The sequence below is a fragment of the Poecile atricapillus genome, chromosome Z, assembly GCF_030490865.1.
Source record: "Poecile atricapillus isolate bPoeAtr1 chromosome Z, bPoeAtr1.hap1, whole genome shotgun sequence".
In the NCBI taxonomy this organism is placed as follows: Eukaryota; Metazoa; Chordata; class Aves; order Passeriformes; family Paridae; genus Poecile; species Poecile atricapillus.
Genome location: NC_081289.1, coordinates 13,837,314 through 13,856,937, shown reverse-complemented (window position 1 = coordinate 13,856,937; position 19,624 = coordinate 13,837,314). Strand labels below are relative to the sequence as shown.

General features: G+C 41.5%; 1 protein-coding gene across 2 annotated transcripts in view; it reads left to right on the top strand.

Moving 5' to 3' along the window:
- The window catches only part of LOC131573617 (conserved oligomeric Golgi complex subunit 5-like), a 175,335-nt gene extending 155,863 nt beyond the window's left edge, over window positions 1-19,472 (top strand). For both annotated transcript variants that reach the window (XM_058827743.1, XM_058827744.1), the window contains 5 exons: window positions 203-440; window positions 8,722-8,798; window positions 9,283-9,409; window positions 9,971-10,050; window positions 18,780-19,472. In XM_058827743.1, the coding sequence (XP_058683726.1) occupies window positions 203-440; window positions 8,722-8,798; window positions 9,283-9,409; window positions 9,971-10,050; window positions 18,780-18,894 (637 nt within the window). In that variant the 3' untranslated portion in view covers window positions 18,895-19,472. The remainder of the gene's footprint in view (window positions 1-202; window positions 441-8,721; window positions 8,799-9,282; window positions 9,410-9,970; window positions 10,051-18,779) is intronic.
- The last annotated feature ends 152 nt before the right edge of the window (window positions 19,473-19,624 follow it).

The following is a 19,624-nucleotide window of genomic DNA, read 5'->3' as shown; positions in this document are numbered from 1 at the left end:
TACTTTTTGACTATAGTTTCAGGGGAGCTACATTCTCCGTATTCTGAGTAGAAATGAGACTCTACAATTCATGCCATGACTTGGTGGGGTAGGAAAAAAATTTAAAATAATCCAATAGGTTTTGGTTGTGTTTTAAAGATGAATTTAGCTGCCCCTATTTCTTTTTCTTCTCTTTTTTTTTTTTTTCTTTTCTTTTTTTCAGATCATTATCCAGCTCAGGAAAACCAGATGTCCCTTGTTCCCTCTACATGAAAGAGCTTCAGGGTTTTATAGCAAGAGTCATGAGCGACTACTTCAGACATTTTGAGTGTTTTGACTTCGTCTTTGATAACACTGAAGCCATGGCTCAAAGAGCAATTGAACTTTTCATTCGCAATGCCAGTCTAATAAGGCCTCTCGGTGAAGGTGGGAAGATGCGCCTGGCAGCAGATTTTGCACAGGTACCCTCAGTGCTGATTTCTGCTTTTTAGTGTCATTTCACCAATTGCACTGAAAAGTATCAATGCTTTTGTCCCTGTTGAAGTGTAAACAGGCAGTTGTAGAGATTGTTGCATTCCAGGTCTAAACATCCTCTCTGATAAGATACTGGATCCTGAGAAATGCATTCACTAGGTAGCTGCAGATCCCTCATCACTGTAAGGCACATTCAGGGAGGTCTGGCAGCTTCCTGTGCAAGTGACTGTTGCATTTAAATTCAGCTGCATCTTGGCACGTTGTCCCACTTGGCTGCCCTCCTCAGCACGTCCATCATTTGCCACCATTCATCCACTTCATCCTTGCTCCCTCTTCTAATGGAATATGGTGTGTCACTTCCTTAATCACTCTATATATCACGGTGCCCACCATGGTTAATGGTTAACTCAGCTCCTTTGCAGTGAAGGAGACAAGATAAAGAAATATCAAGTAACCTGGGGAAGTGCTGCCCTGTTTGAAACAGAAGGGCAGTTGTCTTGTGGGATTCTCTTCATGACTCAATTGACTGACCTGCCTCTCAGCTTTACCTAATTCCTATGCAGGACTAAACCACAAAAGAAGTTGCCAGATTAATATCCACTCCCTGTCTGTGTTATCTACTATATTAAAATTTAATTTGTCAGCAGTACCACTGTATGGTTAACATGCCAAAGAATCAGGCATCCATGGTTCAATCTTAGGCTGCCCTTTGCTATTATCTGAGTGGAAAAGGGAATTAGCACCAGCTGTCTGCATACTGAGTGCTGCTTTTGGCTGGTAGGTAACTGAGGTAGGAGAGGAAGGCAGGGAGGGAGGAATTGCTGCCACCTCCACTCCTTCTTGTGTCTGCTTTGTATCATTTGCCTGTGAGTTACATACTCCTGAGTAAAATTTTTTTATTCATTACTCAAAAACAGAAAATCAACCCTTAACCGCAGAATTGAAGGGGAAGTTTTCAATTGCTCTCAGCAAGGAGGTTCCATTCCCTTCTATATTTTGAAGACAATGGCATAAAATTGGAAGCAAAAAAAGGACACTTGGCTCTTCCTGTGGAAGGAATAGAGATAATTTTTGTAATTTATGCTAATTTTAACTAAAGTAAGTCATATAAATTTGGAAAATATTTTCACCTGATTGTACAGTAAAAGCATCTGATCTAAGCACCTGTTACAATCTAAAAATATAAGTTGTTTATAATTTTTTAAACACTGATTTTTCCCATTCTGACATGGGCTGCCTTTTAAGTGAAAAATGAAGGTATGTTTCTGTAGAGTGTAGGAGAATTTGCATGGTCTTCCCCACTGTGTTAACTCCTGAATGGACAACTGTGTAGAGATAAATATTCTGATTTCTTTTGTACCACAGAATCAAAAAAAAAGGGTTTGAATTCATTCCTGTCTTCTGCCTTCAACTGTTGCTACATCTGGGGGCTTGTGTTTTTCTTTTCTTCACATTACACCGTATTCTTGGCTTGTTTAAAAATGGGCTTGAGACAAGAAATCAGCTGCATGGAGCCAACTCAGCGCTCACTCTGTGCCTTTGAGCATCTCTGCACAGAGCTCCTCTGGGTGTCCACACAGGGGCTGTAGTGTCCAGAATGGCCTGGACACTGTATCTTCTTGCTCGGGATAGAAGAAAAAGGATTAAAACATTTTGTTAGTTTAAATCTGCCTTACATCCATGTTCTCCATGTGTGTGCTCCTTCCAAAACCTGGTGGATTTTGTGCACATGCCCATGATGCCAGCTCCTGGGAGCCTGGCAGGAAGGTGGTTGCTCTGATCCAGCCAGGAGTCCTGGTATAAATGCAGCTTTAATCCTAGTGAGGACTAAGAGAGGTTGCTGCTGCTTTTGTCTGAGTAGGGCAGGGAGCAGGTATTTAGCTGGGCTGCTGGCTTGATGAAAAGGATAAGTTTTTTCAAATGACCATTAAATGCTGTGTGCAGGGGGTTTTTTTCAGTCCCAGAAAGGCACTGCATTGTTGGACTAAAGCCAAACCCAAGGGAAACAACCGGCCTGGAAAGATACTGTGTGTAGGAGTAGGTTTGTTTATAAACTGTTTTTACTTGTGTTCTGTCTTGTAATTTTTAATTTTCTCCATGCAAAAAAGGGTTACATGTTCCTGCTCAAAACTGACTTTTGAAATCTAAAATCCCTTCTGGTATTTTGGGATTGCTTGCAAGCAAAACACCTGAGCAGAAATCTGTCTAGAAGCTTTGATTAATTTGAGTTCTTATTATAAACACATATGCAATGAATCAAATAACCTTGGATTGCATCAGATTTTGGGTATCTCATGCTTCTTCACATTCTTTCAGGGCACTCACAGAGTTTCAGCTGCCTTATACTCAGCAAGAATAGCTTTGGCTGAGAGTCTGATTTGAAAATTTTGCACTGAAAACGTGTTTTACTGATAAGTTGCCTCAAAACAACAGGTGTCCACACAGAAGGGAGGAAACGAATTTCAAGTTCTCTTCATTCAGAACTAGGTTCGCTGGGGTGAGGTGCATAACAGCCAATTTTCTGGAGTGAGGCTCAGGTACTCATACATTAGGAATTACTGCTGTAGCTCCATTGAATTCTCTGTCTTACCCTGTTTGCAGTGTCAGTATCGCATTTGGCTGTCCTGTGTGTTACGGATTTCTCAGCAGTGAGAATAGGTGTGTGCTACTGTGGCACCTGTAAACAGAGATATGATAGGCTTGAAATATTCCTGAATATCATTAATGTAATTTCATGTAAATCAGTGCTTACAGGAACACGGGAACATTGCAAGCCCTAGGAAATGTGCACAGCACTGCAAGGTTGTTATTGAGTGCAGTGCCACAGCTCCTCGGGAGTCTCATTTGAAACATTTCCAGTCTACAGGCTGAGTGCAGCATCTTTCATGCTCTCAGTTTTTATGCAGGCAATTGCACAAGATTACTTTTCAGCTCACTCCTGTATACTCCCAAATCAGCTTCTTTTATTTGGTTTTGTATTTTCAAGGTGCCCATAATTCAATATTCACATATTTAAAACCAAATTTCACTTTTAATTCAGTACTTGTCAGATTGAAAGAAAAATGTTTTCCTGGAGGCAAGCAAGCCCTGATGGTTTTCAACACTTCTGTTTCTGGGGAGTGAAAGTTCTTCTCCAGAGGACCTCTCAGCTTGCTTGGTATTCAGAGTTGTTAAAGCACTTAAGCATGCTTTGGGATTGTGCCTTGTAGTTCAGGCCTTCCTAAAACCCAATGGAAGTGCTGGACAGAGCAGCAAAGAATGAACTGTTTTTATTGGTCCTGTTTGAATTGATACTATTCTCTACATGCTTTCCTGTATTTCTTATCTAGGCATGATTTATGGTTGGGATTTTTGGCATTGTTCAGAGAGTTTTGATAGGGTACAGTTAATGCTGCCACCAATTATTCAAGTCTTTCTCAAAAAAATAGTGCAGAATATTCTGGTTTCAATGAATTTTCCTAGAAAAATATTTTTATGGTAGAAGTTTACAATGCTAAATTCTAATGTAGAAGAGCTGTTCCTATCTGCTGGCTAGTTTGTGGTCAGAATCTGGTTTCCTGATTCAGTATGTGGCATTAAAAAAAAGCAAGAATATTAGGTGTTTGGATTTTTTAAAATGTAGAAGATTTGCTCATTTGATCAAACACAATGATAGAGGTGTAAAAGTGCTTTTTATAATTTTTCCTTAAAAAATTCCTTTCTAGTTTCTTACAGAGAAATGAGAGCAGCAGGATGCTGTAATCACAGTTGTAGTCATAAAGACAGAAATTACTAAAGCTAAAATACATTTAATGTTTTGTGCTAATTATCTTCCTGGAAAGAGGGAATTATTTGCTGATATGTGTTATTTTAGAGGTGTTACAGCTGAAGGATTTACTTAAACATCAACTGCTTTGGAATTTCTGCACTGGGGAGAAATCAAATTGCACATCCCTTCAAGGCCAGCTTCTTTCATATAACAGTTCAGCCCTTCTGCTCCCTTGCTTGTTAAAGCATTCTGTCCTGGTGAATGGCTAGAAAAAAGCATTTTGAGGTAACATTTAAAAACCTGGAATTCATCTTGGCCAGGAGGAAATGTAATTGCTAAAAATTTAATGTTAAGATTTTCCAGCTGAAAAAGCAGCTGTTTAAGTAATGAGAGATCTTGAAAATACCACAATAGGCATTAAACAATGACTTCACTATATTTTTTTTTTAAAGCACTCTTCAATATATATGCATTATCTGTATCTAGACTACATATTAACTTTACCCTTGGGTTGCTGAACATAATCCAATTAGAGAAGCCAGGCATGTGATGCAATTTTTTCAATATGGCCAGCCAGTGAATAGTTCAACAGATAATTGACCACCTAGCCATGGGCTATGGCAGAGTCATATGAGAAGAAAAGATAATATTGCCTTTTTGGGCTTAGAGAGCATGAACCATTGAGAGGAAGCATATGTTGGGTTGTGTCCTGCGAAGCATAGTGAACTAGCATGTATAAATCATGGAAAAGCGATGGGTTTTGAACAAAGCTAGAAGAAACAAGTCATTAGGCCTTCTTCTGTTCTATCTGCTGCTTGCTTTTTGGCAAGCACATTCATCTCCTAGTGCTCCCCTTGGACTGTATGTTAATGCTTATATCACATCGAGCCTCTTTGTTTACAGATTATTGCTTGAATGCCTGTTTTATCACTGAATTTAACCTGTATGTTTGAATTTTCAAATTTGCAGTTTGTAAGGGAAATTTGGAAAGGAAACAGAAAATACTGCTTACTCTTTTATAGGTAAAGTTGACAGGACGTGGCTGAGTGAAAGGTCTTGCACGCACAATACAAATACTGGCTGCCAACAGCCAACAACATCCCCTGATGTAAGAGCTCACTGACAGGCTTTGAAATGATAGCTGTGTATCACAGCAAAGGCTGCTACAGTATAAACTCGCTGTGTGAATCAATAGTTGATGCTGTTTCAGGTGATGACAGGTAACACAACCAAGAAGTGATGCACGCTCAATTCCCTGCCCAATTCCAGCACCTTAAAAACAGCAGCTGGTGCAGCTGAATGGTTCCTCCCCAGCAGTTCCTCCTGGGCTGGCACAATGCTCAGCAGAGACACTAAACCCCTCTCAGTGGCCTCAGAAATGATTGTGACAGCAGAAGGATGCCGTAGCATCCCACTGTGTCACTGGGCTCAGATAAACACCTAAAATTCAAGCAAAGAAAACAGTCTTAGTTATTATGTGAATTATACTTTTTCTTGGAGAGAGATTGGGTTATAACACAAAGACTGGTATTGTAAATTTAAAAAAAAGAGTTTCTGTGGTTTATGTACTTTTTTACCACATTAGTTTTCACTCATTCCCACTCTTCATGAGTCAATGTGAGATAGTATAGTATGCTGCAAAGCTTAAAAACAATATTTTTCTTTGGCAGCTATTACTTCACGAATCCACCATCTGCTGCCATTAAATCTATCTAGTTCTAGCAATACTAATAATTTCCTACAGTGAATAAAGGTTGAAGATGAAGTAATAGAATTTTCCAAAGTAATTTTTCTTCTTTAGTGCTTAAGACTAAAAGTTTTAATTTACAGAAACTACAAAGTATATTCAAGAGAATTCATTTAAATTTGTTTTAATAAGGGATTGGTTAAGCTGTAGAAAGTTTCACTTAACGTCTCATTACTTCATATTCTGTTCCAGGAGCGAAACAGTCTTTTAAAACTTATTAAGCAAAATTATATTTTGCTATGCTGTTATTTCTTCCCCCTCATGAGTACCGTTTGATCCACACATCTCTGCTTCCACAAGTCAGACTGGCAGTTTGTTGCCTGTTATCAAAGTCTCTGAAGAACCTAAAGGAATTATCTTCTCCCTGGTCCCTCACAGTTACAAGCCCAAAGCTCCCACCAGAGCTGGGACACCAGCTCCTGCAGGATATCAGTTGCTTCCAGCTGCCTCCAGCCAATACTGACGCCTGAAACAAAGCTCTGGAGAAATCAGAGTCTTGCTCCCGTTCGTTTTTCAGCATCTGTAGGATTCCTGTATCATGATGCAGCAAAGCATACTTAGTTACCTCCTCTTTTTGGCTGTCTGCTCCTGATCCTGTGGGGCAGAGCAGCCTCTTGGCTTCCACCTGGTGCTCCTGGGGGAACAACATGCTGAACTTGCTGTAAGCTTCAGTGCAGCTTGGAGTTGGAGCATGTCCCTGCAGCAGTTCCCTGCAGAGCCTGCCCTTCCTGGGAGCATGCCCTCACTCCCTGGTGCCAGCAGATTCAGCACAGCACAGCAGCTGGTGGCTCTTGAGCCACAGGGACATTGACCTCCCACCTGCGTGCAGGAGAGGTGACCTCATCCTCAGTGTGTAGAGAGGGGCCATTTCATAGCCTAAAGACTTGGGGACCAAAAAGAGCAGCAGGCAAGAGGAAGCCAGACTGTTACTCAGGTCTGGAGCCTTATTTCCTTATTCCACATCCTGGATTTTTATTCACTTTCTTCTGTGAATGAAATCTGGTAAAATGCAGATTTCAAGTGGCCTGGAAGTGCCTGATGTGGGCATGTACTCTGAGGTCCCTGGGCTCAGGCAGTGGCTTTGCACTGCCCATAGGAAAGCTCTGTGGGGCACTCCCCATTGCTTTCCAGAGCTACCCAGCGCTCCTGTCTGCAGGGGAAGCCAAAGTGCTTGGGCTAGGCCCTGTGGCTTTCCCAGCTTTGCCTGAGTGTCACGTAGGGGGTTACTCCTACAGACATGATCCACCTGACCTGTTCTAGGTGTCCACCTGGGGAAAGGTGCATTGCCCCCCCAAGAGTGGCTGCTTCTCTCCACTGCCTTTGACGAGAACCTGTATATGTTGAGAAGCAGGTGAGATGACTCCTCCACTGCCACCTGCTTTTAAAGAGGGATGCCTGAAGTATATGGCCTTGATTCGCATTATTCGCTAATTTAAGTTTTTCTGGGTTTAGTTGAACAATGGCATCATAGTTCACTGCACCTTGTTTCTTGTTTATGCTGGAATCCCATGTGGTCTTGGTGAAACTGATGGCCCAGCCATCTCTGTCTGGGGAAATGCCACAGCTGGAAAGAAAAATATAATCGTATTAAAGACTTCACTGTAAATAGTGTCATATCACAAACACTTTGAAACTCGTTCAGCAATATTACTTACAAGGGAAACTCATTGTATGGTGGTTTTGATCTTGTTACTTATTTTAGCTGTCATCCTTTGAAACTTAATTTAATTGTGCATTATGTGTAAATCAAAGTCTGAATAGTCTTTCAAGTTGGGGATTTTAAAAAACAGAGAATAAAGCTTGATCCCTCATTTGACTGACACTTCAGGAATGCAAAAAATAAAGACTTTTACTCATGTCTGAGTAAAATTACCTGCGGGGTTTTTTAAGTGGTAGTGTTTGTATTGGTGTGCACATTAACTGAAATTTTGCTGTGTAACGTTCATGTTCAGTCTGGGATCTAGAAGGGAAATTGTTCTTTCTCACTTCTGTGTCCTCAATGTCAATGAAGAGCCTGTGATGCAATTTAAATGTAAAAGCCCAAGTGGAGCGCAGCTCTTCTTCAAAAAAGCAGAACTATGCTTCAACAACAGAAAATGTTTTAAACTTGTTTGTTTTTAAAGATGGTTGCTCTAACTCAGAAACCAAACAGTGTGAAAATAAGTATGAAAATAATGCTCTTACTCTTTTGACCATGACTCCATATGACCCTTTGGCAACAGATCACAGCTGCCTTATATCTAATCTGTATAGGTTTTGTGCCCCAAAATTTGGGGCTCACTGTTCAGGAAAGAATAAATTTGACCTTGTCCTTCACCAAAGGAAAGGGTGCCCAGCTGAAATGTGTCCGCAGTTTTACTGCTTTAGCAGTGGAGAACTGCCTAGATTTGCTTTCTTCCCAGGCTGCAGTCAGATTTTTGGGGTATTGACATAAGTGCTTCATTAGGAAACTCATCACCAACAAAATAAATCTGCTGCAAGAAACAAAGCTTCAGTTTCAGAAAGCTTATGAGGCCCCTTCTGTTGTTATGCACAGACTATCTCTATCATTTGTCACAGAATGCTTATTGTATTGCCAAGAATAAGGCAGAAGTCTTGGCTTGGGCAACATAGTATGAAAGGAAAAGACAGCTTCTTGTCTTAATTCAGCCACCAGAGAGAAGTCACTGACTTAGTCTGCAAGTCTGGATTATTGCTTAAAAGCAGGCTACTTCAATACCAGGTGTTATGTTTTGGGAGAATCTAATTCAAACTGAAGTGTTTGCTTTTGCAGATGGAGTTAGCAGTAGCACCGCTGTGTCGACGAGTCTCTGACTTAGGAAAATCTTACAGACAGCTGAGGTCATTCAGGTGAGTTGCAGTCGCAGTATGACTAAACTGTATTTCAAAACTGATTTATTATCTCGTGTTAGTTCTGATTGAAATGAGAGCTTTTTTGGCAACACCCACCTGCAAATTAGAAATAGATTAAAGTTCTTTTAAATTTTATGCAGAGTATAACTATGATTTAACAATCTTTGTCATGCAAATGTTGGCCAAATTGTACTTTTTTGTCTTCCTTTCAGTACATCTTCTGTATGACAGCGAGTTCTATAGTTACCTTAAATGTTTTTACTGAAATACAAAATTTACAGTCCCGTGTTGTTTAATTACAATAGACAACTGCTGTAAATTTTTGCAAACTGGACCTGTGTTGGAACCCAAGGTGCAGAGTAGTGGCAAAAAACTCAATGATCCTCTTCTAACGCAATATTGCCACCACAGAGAGGCACTTTTCAAATGCATAAGATAAGCTTTTTCTTCATTTCATGAGTATATTGTTACATTTTTCCAGACCACTGCTGTTCCAGACCAGTGAGCATATCGCCAGTAGCCCAGCTCTGGGAGAGGTTATTCCATTCAGCATTATTCTTCAGTTCTTATTTACAAGAGCACCACCAGAGCTAAAATCACCCTTCCAGGTAATAAGATCAACATCTTTTGTTTTCAGATGTCCTAAGGTGAAATGAGCATTGTCGTTTGCTTTAGCTCTTTTAGTTGAAAATTATTCAAGTGTGTATTTTATATAATTTTTTTGGTTTTGTTTTTATTGTGGCAAAGGTATTATGCTAATTGGTTTATTAAATTAAATGATTGATTGATTGATTAATAGTAGGGATATGATAACCTGATATTAAATAGACTCTGAATTCTTTACTGTTCTATCAGCTCATAGTAGAAATTGCAGATCTTTCCCCAGTCTGCAGATTGTCTAGATCCTTCTCTTGTAAGATGCAGGAAACCTAGATTAAAACCCTGTCAGAAATGGGCCAACAGCTGATGTAGGAGATGACCTCTGAGCTCCCAAATAACATACTGGCCTACCCTGTTAATTGTCTTTGATTTCTTAACTCATTCTGCATCACTGCTGTATTGAGAGCCTCATGTGGCTTTCATTTATGTCCTCTTTGATTCTGAAACTGGTGTGTCTGTTTCTTTTTTTTGCATTTTGTGTAATTGGTGTTTGTGTTTCTCTGTACCAGAGGGCTGAGTGGTCCATTGCCCGCTACTCCCAGTGGCTCGATGATCATCCATCTGAAAAAGACAGGCTTGCTCTCATACGGTAAAATCGTGCTTCTTTCTTTTCTGCATTTATGGTAACGGAGCACTAACTTACCTGCACACTAGGACTCTTGAAAGGTGAAGAAAAAAAAAAAAAAGTGCCTCAGGAGATGTAACCAAACACCATTACCTTCTCTCCACTCATGGGATGAGTTGCAAAGTGTCAGAAATATAAACTGAACTCTCCCCTCCACCTCCCTGTACTCAAAATCTGCAGTGCCTTTAGAAGGAGTACATAATCCTCTTGTAAAGGAAGTAAACCATGCACAATGATGGTTTAAATTAGTAATGAGTTTTTGCAAAACTGCCTCTCTCTTAACTGCTGGAAAGTCAAGGCTGCAGCTGTCCTGTCATCCGTATCAGGAAAGAGAAGCTCTGAAAGCCAAACCAATATAAATGCAGGTAGAAATCTAAAGATGGAAGACCCTTGTTACACACCTGGAATGTTATTCTTCAGGAAATCAGCCCATGATCTTTAGAAAGCAATAATTACATCAGATTTTTGAAATCTTGACTTCATAGCTAAATGTTATTTTGCATCTTGAGATGTTAGGAAAAGTTAACAGTCTTGTTTCTCAAATCAAGCAAAGTTTTGAAGTATGTTAGAGAAAGCACATTTGTATGAACATGACAAAACCAACCTGGGGATCCTCAGGATTCAGATGATCATTTGGCTCCTAAGGCCCTAAATTTTCCAGCTTTTGTCTGTGCCCCCCCACACCAGTGACCTGGGAAAGGCTGTCACATGGAGCTGCACCAGGCTCCATGGCCTGGGAACCAGCTCTGTCCTTGAACTGCCATGCCTGGATGTTGCCAGCTTTTGCTGGAGTGATAAAAGCTGACTTTTACATTCCAGCCAACAGTGATTGTGCCTCAGAAAGTCAACTGTTTTCTGTCCACACTTCTAAAGCAGCCAAGAGGAGTCTGCTATAAATATTTACACTTCCTGAAGCTGATAGCACCACAGTCCTATGTAGTGAATGGGCCAGTTAAGGAGATACTAGCTGATCACCAGTAGATGTTACTAGGATTTATTTCTGAAATATTAAAATACAAACTGTGTCACTTCATATGTGTATTTTTTGAAAATCATACTTGTGATTAGTTTATCTACAAAACTAGCTTTTCTTGAATCTCAAGCCATGACACTGAAAAACAGGGGCATAGGTGATATATACAGGAGAGCAGTATATGTTATCAGTTATGATTATTTTGATTGTAATTTCTGTCTTGATAGTACTAGCAACACTGGCAGTGTTGAATCTCAGTTATAGTAGGGAAAGCCAAGAATGCAAACCATTTGAGAACTGGTGGGATTTTGTTCTCTTCAATTCATTTTCCCAAGTTTGAAAATGCCATCCTTAAACACATTTTTGTCTTTGTCTGCAATTAAATTTCATTCAGACTGATTGAGTTAATGGGCTTGCTGGTGGTCATGTTCAGACACTGATAAATTGTTCTAACCATGGAGGTATTAAGGAACAAATCTTGGGATGAGGCTTTTAGACTGAGACAGCATCATCCATTAGACCAAGTAGTGAAGTTGGAATACTTAAGTTTTCCTTTCAATCCTTTAATTGAATCCTTTTTTCATTTTGCATGGCTGGTTTTCCATATGTAAGGCAGGCAAGCAGACATCAGTCACTAGTATGACCATGAATCACTCATATTTTCTTTAATACTCTATTGGAAGATTTCTGAGCCTGCTCCTTTTGTGTCTCATATGAACCTTAGCTGAACTGCAGGCATCTTGCTCTTCTATCAGTCACCCTCTTCAGGGTTTTTCCACCCGTACTCATTTCAGCTGTGTGAGTTGAACTTTGGATGTTTGGAGCCTTCAGATCCCTGCACTGTCCTATATCAAGATATTATCTTTTTGTTTGCTGCAACCTTGCAAATGGTAATTTTCTGCAACTTCCCGTTGTAACAACTGTGCAATTACTCTAGGGGCCTGCTACCTAGATATTAATTTCCTCGTGTTACCAGGATCCTTCTAGCTTCTTATTAAAGCTAATTGGAGTGCTTCTTCCGCTCTGTAGGTCTTAAATGCTTCGCTTGCAATGTGGTGTGAATGGTATGAATTAGTCCCATTCTGAGCATTTTTGTGCATTTCCTTCTGCTTCTATTTAGCACGAGGGGTGGTATTTACCTGGCCAGAGGTATATTTTCCAGACTCCCTTTATAGTCAACAGAGAGAAACAGGTGCTGCTGGGGCTGATTCATCTCATGCTGAAGTGGGTACCTAAAATAGGTCAGTTGCACTGTGTCCTGAAAGCTGCCATTTTCTCTGTTCAGTGAATGCAGTGTGGGCTGGGACGCAGGAGCTCTCTCAGGCAGCCAGCTGCCCTGCAGACATTTAAAGCTGGGTGAGATGACCCTGCTGCTGGTGTCCTCCCTGAGCAGGGATTGAGTTGAAAGGAACACTTCTTTAAGTGTCATGGGCAATTTTTTTTTTTAAAATTAAGCTTGAAACCTCAACTTTTCTTCCATAAAAGAAACCCTATTAGACATGACAGGATTTGAGCCATCTGAAGGACAATTACATTCTTACCTTTGCCATTAGAGTGTGTGTTAACTCCCCTTATTCAAGCTCACCCTTGCTGAAGCAGAGTTGAAAGCCAGGCCCAGTGAAGGGTTTATTTCCATAACGAGCTGCAGTTTTGAGCTGGGGAGTTGTTCTGACCACTCACCTGCCCGGGGCAGGGACAAATGGCATTTTGGGGAGCGCTGTGAAAGCCCCATCTGTGCGCTGGGCTCGGTGTGGCTGGGTCAGCGCTGCCTCTGCCGCAGGGAAGGAGCGCGGCCGGGAGGGGAGGCTGCAGCACTCCAGCATCCATCAACCCTGGCTGGCACCCAGGTGTCTCTGCCAGCACACCTCTGAGCTCTCCATTGTGCAGGCTGGAATAACCACAGCTGTCTCCTGCTCCTCGCTTGTCCTACAGGTGATGCTGTTGGAGGTTTTACTGTTCGGTTTTACAGTAATCTTTATAGCCCTGGATTAAATAGGCCCGGTGTCACACAGATCTGCTTTTACACAGCAGATTTTCTGTTTTCTGCTTTGCCCTGAAGTTTGCACAGCAAACAGACTTTTACCGAAATACTAAAGAAAAGTCTGGCCCCAGGGTCCTGCAGCTGCCCTGCTGATTGATGGGGACAGGAGTGCACAGGGTGCAGTCCCCCTACTGAGCAGAAAGATGATCCCTGCCTCTCCTGAAGCTTACGATGTAAATCTGACTCCATTTGACCAAAGGCAGAGCCCAGGAGGGTAGTGCTAGGATTCGCAATTCCGTATAAAATTAATTAATTAGAGTGTTTGTAAGTGATACACATTAAGATCCCTTAAGAAAGGGATCACAACCCAAATCACACTTTTCTTTTTTTTTCCTTTTAACTCTAGGTATAAATCTTCATGGGTTGAAATAACATTTTAAAGAAGAACTATCAGGGTCTTATATAATCAGCTTGTCCTGATTTCCAAGAAAGCTCATGGTTTTGCTCATGCAAGTGAAGTAATTTAATAAGTGCTTTAAAATCCTTTTCCTTATGTGGGAGGGCATCTTAAACTTAGGGTTTTTTTTTTTCTTTACTTCTTATGGCATTTTTAATGAAGCATTAATATATGCAGAACATCCCACCAACCCTCCTTCCATAGCTCTCTTTTACAAACAATATTTGTAATGTATACCATAGCTTGTCTTTTAAAATAGAAACAGATTGCTGAACAGGTTTTATGTCCTTTATTAGACTAGAAGATGCTGAATTTAGGGCATTATTTAGTCTAATCCCTTCAAGAGTATGTTTTGTATATTACATAAACAGGGCTTCTTGCATCTTAAACAACAATAATATAACTACATATTACATCTTTTTATATGACAACAGCTGTGATCTCCTCTGTGCTGGAGACTTGATGATACTGCTTTCACCCATAGTGCTGTTTATTTTTCCACAACTGCTTTAGCACTGGTGTTTTTACAGTGTCTTAAATAGGAGTGAAGCCTGCCTTTTTAAACACAAAATTTTAATGGTAGACTGGTGCATCTGAATCGAGTCCTATACTGCCAGCATAGTTTACAAAAGCTCATTTGAGCTAGGAGTGCTAAAGCTTACCAAAATGTCATGGAAAATTCTGCATTTCAAGTGTTAACAAAGCCCCTGAATTCATTTATCACCCCAAATTAGTCAGGTAGGCTTCCCAGCAGCTCCTGTGATGTTCCAAGTTGCCTGACTCAGGCAGCCTGCACTGAAGTCTGGCTGCATGCAGCAGCAATCATCTTGTTTTGCCACAAGCAACATCCTGCACTGTCCATACTCCTGTATGCTGCAGTTCCAAAATCCCACCCTGAAGATTTGTTGACTGTCTTCAGCAAAACAAAATTCCCATCCCAAATGAACATCTGGAAAAATGTCTACTCTATAACCATTGGTGCTTTCAGTTACCTCTTCCAGCCCATTCCTCCCTCTCACTCTGGAGCAACCTCACCTTTATTCTCTGGACTCCAAACAGCCTTTCTCTCTGCATTCATGATTTGTACCATTTTACTACCTGGACCTTTCCTTACCAGGAATGGACAGACTTCCTGGTGTCATTCCCACAGGCAGCAATGCAAAGGAGTATCCTGAGCTTGACCACAATTCCCTGGTAGTGTGTGGAGCTCCAGGTGACGGTGGCTGCCTCTTTCCTACCAGTCTCCAGCAGCTGCAGAAGCTTTTCATCCTCCCCTCGACTGCTTTCCTACACCTGCCTGTGTGGGAGCAGGCCCCTGGCCTTCCCTGGGTGGGCACAGGGAGCAGGGAGTTCTCCAGGCCAGTTTGCTTTACCAGAAAGTGTTTCAGGTAAAGCTACTGATTATTTTATTTATATTATAGTATTGTATAGTGTATATTATGATACAGATTATGATATTATTAAAACATTCCGCTTCAGAGTGCTTAAATACTTGTACTGGAGATGCAAGTGTGGGACACAGGAAAATAGTGAATGCTGTTGGAGTATTCAGAAAGCTTATATTTTCATTGTTTAGTGTAAAGCTGTACAAGGTCTCTTTTAGAAAAATGCCTGAGCATTCAACTTACAGTATTGATATTACTGGCTGCATTTGGAGTGGCTAAGAGTTGTGATGCTCTCAGGTTGGTCATATTTGTGAAGTTTGACTCTTATCTCTTTGAAAGAATGCAAGCAAAGCTACAGTAAAAGAGCAAGTGCAGGAGAAGGGACCTGCAAAACTCCTTTTAGTTGCTTCTGATGGAGTTGGTTTTGCAAGTTAAATCAGATTCTTTTGGGGCAGGAGAGAAGGCAAAAAGATACAAGCTCCTAGAAGGTGTGACAGTAGGACTGTAATGTTGCTGTATGGCACTTGGCATAGCCTCGAAATCTCATTCCATCTTGTTTGATCTGATGGCAGTAACAGTCTGGCAAAGGATTATCAAGGGCTCACATTGAGTTTTTGGGTGCTACTCTTATGGTAAAGCTTCTCCCTTTCATCTATCTGGTTATCTCTGTAATCTTTTCCAAGGGCTTTTTCAAAGCAAGGAGATAAGTCACTTAAGGGATAGCAGTGTTACCATCTGGATAATGCTGCCAACCCACAACTTCACCAAGAGGTGTTAGAGCTTTCTAAGTTAAGCAGGTCAATATGGTTTTTTTTCTATTTTTAGCTTTTGATGACTTCAAAAAACTATTTGAGCCCAACAAACTTTGAGGAATGTATAGAAAGGAAAAGATAGGGATACTGCTGAGTGCAAGGGGGGAGATTTAAAATGATGAATGACAGCTACAGTAAGAAAACTCACAGGAGTTTCTCAGCTGTCTTTTTAATACAAGAGACAATTCTTTGTAGCAGGTAACAAACATGTAACATGTCTAACAATTACTGCTGACCAGAGCACTTGAGTGCTCACCTGAGTGGAAATGTGAGACATTTCTGACTCTTCTGAAGCACCTCCACTCATCAGGATGGCATCCTTGATGTCATCCTTAAGCCTTCCCTGCCTGCCTCTCTCGCTTGCTGCTCAGTCTGCTCATCATATGCTGGCTTCTCATTGCTACAAGAGACTTTTTTTTTTTATCTAAAAAGCACAATTTCCTGCTGTCCCATTCCCCCAGTGTCACTTTTTCTCTCTCAATCATGGGATTTAAAATAAGCCTGTGGATGTGCCTAATCTCTCTGCAGTTCATTATGCTGACGTCTTTTGCTGGGAAGGAAGTGAGCTGCTCCCCAGGGACCATTGGGAAGGAGCAGGCTGAACGTTTTCAGGGAGCTGACCAGGTGCAAAAAAGTCAGGTTTACTTTAGCTAGATAAATATTCTTTCCAAAAAACAAGGGATTTCTTCTCTGCTGTGGTCTGTGCAAAAATTCAGATTCCTTACAGTGCATTTGTACCTGGTGTGGACCCCTCAGCAGTAGCTCACGAGTAAGTTGTTATCAAAATGGAAGAGCTCTCAAGTGCACCAAGGCCAACATGAGGAACTGTTTCTGTGCTTGATAATTTTATTTTTCTGAAGCATCTCAGCTGTTCAGTAATCCACTCCATCCTTCTTTTGTGTCCCCCTAGACAATATGTCCTGGGCTTCAGCAAAGAGGGACTGTGAGGTCTGGATGCTGCATAGGGACATCAGGAGCTGTGGTGGGAATTACCTCGTGCTGTGCCATTTCATTCCCATCCTGAGCTCAGAAGTGAAGCTGCCTCAGGTTCTTTGGTTGCACAGTTGCACGCTTCAGTCTCCTGTCAAACTCCATTAACAGGGACTGTATGTGGGGACAGCCAGCTCCTCCTGGTGCTCTGGCAGTGAGGCTGGCAGATCAGCGCTGGCATTTCTGGGGATGGGAAGTGCTGGCAGGAGCAGCCCCAGGACCAGCTCGTGGGGCCGGGCTGCCATAGCTGTCATTGGCTTCTCGGAACCCAAAGCTCAGACTCGTCTCTCCAGTGAACTGAGCACAGGCCTCAGGAGCTTCTTCCACTTGCTGATAAATGAACTTTGCTGGAAATTCTCAGCGATGCTCTTGACACAGATGGGCTTGAGTCACTGAGGAGGGGCCAAGCCTTTGCTGATGTGGCAGCAGCTTTACTCACAGGCCCCAAGTGTATTGTGACCCTGTATGTTCCTACCATCTCCTCTGGTTTGTCAGGTTTGATGGGCTCATCTGAGGCTTGTCAGAGCTGCAGCATCACACAGGGATCTTGGCTGCTCCTCTCTTACCATCTTATGCCAGGAGAAGCCTGTGTGTGTGAAACATGGGCTGAATATCACTCTTCAGTACTTTCGCTTTCCTTAAGCCTTGCCTGATTCACTGCCTACTGCTGCCAGCTGCCAGCAGGCACCTACCAGGGAGCAGTGTTGCCTTCAAATCTGTGAACTCTTCGTGCAGGAACGCAGGGTTCCTCCAAAGGCTTGTTTCTTGGAAGTAGCAGCAAACATAAATACAGCTCTGCCTCCAGAGCCCACCATCCTACAGCAGTGGGTGTGTATTTATAGGCACAGCTTTGTGGTTGCTCTGTGTTACCAACTCCCTTGACCCTGGTGCCCCCCACCCCTTCACCAGATGTGCACAACCACCATCTGCCTTCTCCCAGTGGGACTGGGAATGTTCCTGCCAAGTTACTAAAAGCCAGCGGGCTCCCTCACTGGCAGAGCAGCTGTGCTGGTGCATCCTGCACTCCCGGAAAGAAATGCATGAGACAAAATCCAGAACCACTCCCTGCTCAGTGACCGCATTCGTGGCAGGACCCCACTGGTGTTAGTGCAGCACTGGAAGGGCTGTGGTGACATTCTGTATTAGAAAAGGAACAGCCACATACCAGGAGCTGTATTAGTCTCCACTTGAAATGGGGCCTGTTGTTCGTGGATTTTCTTAATGTCAGCTTTGCTGTAAATAGCACAAATATAAGCAAATTTTAGAAGGAAACTCCAAGATGATTGTATCAGTTACATGAAGAAATAGAAGCAGAAAATGAGAAGAAAATTAAATTCAAAGCTATATTTAAGTGTGGCAACACTAGCTTGGCCTACTTAATGAATTAGTAAGTTGGAATCTCAACAGATGAACACTTAGAGTGTTTGTTTTACAAATACTGTCACTCAACAATACTGTGTACTAGAATGCTAGCTGAAAGGTGATCCTGTGTTGTAAAGCATTACCACAGTTGCCCCTTCTAGCTGTGCAGTGTTTTATTTGTGCAGTTCACACATGATGACTCTTCCGTGTGATATCCTGTGACAATGTATGAGAGCCAGGCCGTGCCTTGCCCAAGCCCTGCCTGGGTTTAGCACGGTGTTTCTGAGGATGGATGGTGGGAGTTCAAAAAGCTGTGCCAGGAATCACCTCAGGGCATGGCGGGTGTTCACCAGTGCCCCACTTTTCATGCTGGAAGTTGCACTCTCAGCGTCTGCAGCAGCTGGAGATTATTCTCTCCCTTTCTAAAGGTTACCAGTGCAGCACTGAGCCCGAGTCTGTGCGTCAGAGCTGTCATTTCAAGCCATCTGCAACATGCTGCTGCTTATTTAAATGTTAACTTGTTTGCTCTTCAAACGTGCAAGAAAGGAGCTAAAGATCATAGAACAATTATACAAAGCTTTGCAAGGCCTTCCTTGCTCACTTCCTTCCACAGACAAGTAGGAGCATCTGAGGAAAATTCTGCAGGAGGGAAGAAGGCAATTAATTTCTGTTGCAGATCCTGAATTTACAGTATTTAATTGCTTTAGCTGCTTTACTTTTTTTTTTTTTTCAGCGGTGCACTGGAAGCTTATGTTCAGTCAGTGAGAACAAGAGAGGGAAAGGAGTTTGCGCCAGTCTATCCCATAATGGTTCAGCTGCTGCAGAAAGCCATGTCAGCTCTTCAGTGAACACAGCTGGACAATGCTCTCACACCAGGGAATGGACGTTAACACAGCTGGGGGCTTTGGTGCCACATACATCTTCACTGTTCATGTAAATTATCCCCAAGTACATCAGCTTTACAATGAAACATTTACCTCCTTCATGTCTGAAACTTCTGTCTTCTTGCTTTATGTTCACATTACAGGAACTTACTTATACAGAAATATTGTAAGGAAGTGGTACAACTTTTATGTGCTGTAAGTCTACATCTAATTGAAACATTCTTAAGCATTCCTTTTGAATTTAGAAAAGTTTAAAATTAGAACTCATATATTACAGTGTAATTGCTGAATATCTCAAATAAGGAAGCAGCTCTTTCCCTACAAGTAGTTTTAAGCAGTTGAATACATTTTAGCCGTATTCAGAAAATTGTACTTTTGAAACATTTGAATCATCAGTTTCCATCTAAAAATCACTAATTTTAACACAAGGAAAAATATTTATAACTAACCTAAATGCTTCTCTATTGCACTGCTACTTGCTTAGAAATAATTTATATTAATTTCAACTCTTTTTGCTTAAACTGTAATAAAGAACATTAACTATCCAATCTTGAAAATAGTATTTGAAATTCTTCACTAGCTTCCTAATGGCAAAGCATTAAAATATACTTTGGATGGGTTCGTATAAAGACTTCCATGGAGAATGTGCTTATTGCTGCAGGGCTGACTTCGTGATTAGTCTTCATTTTATAAA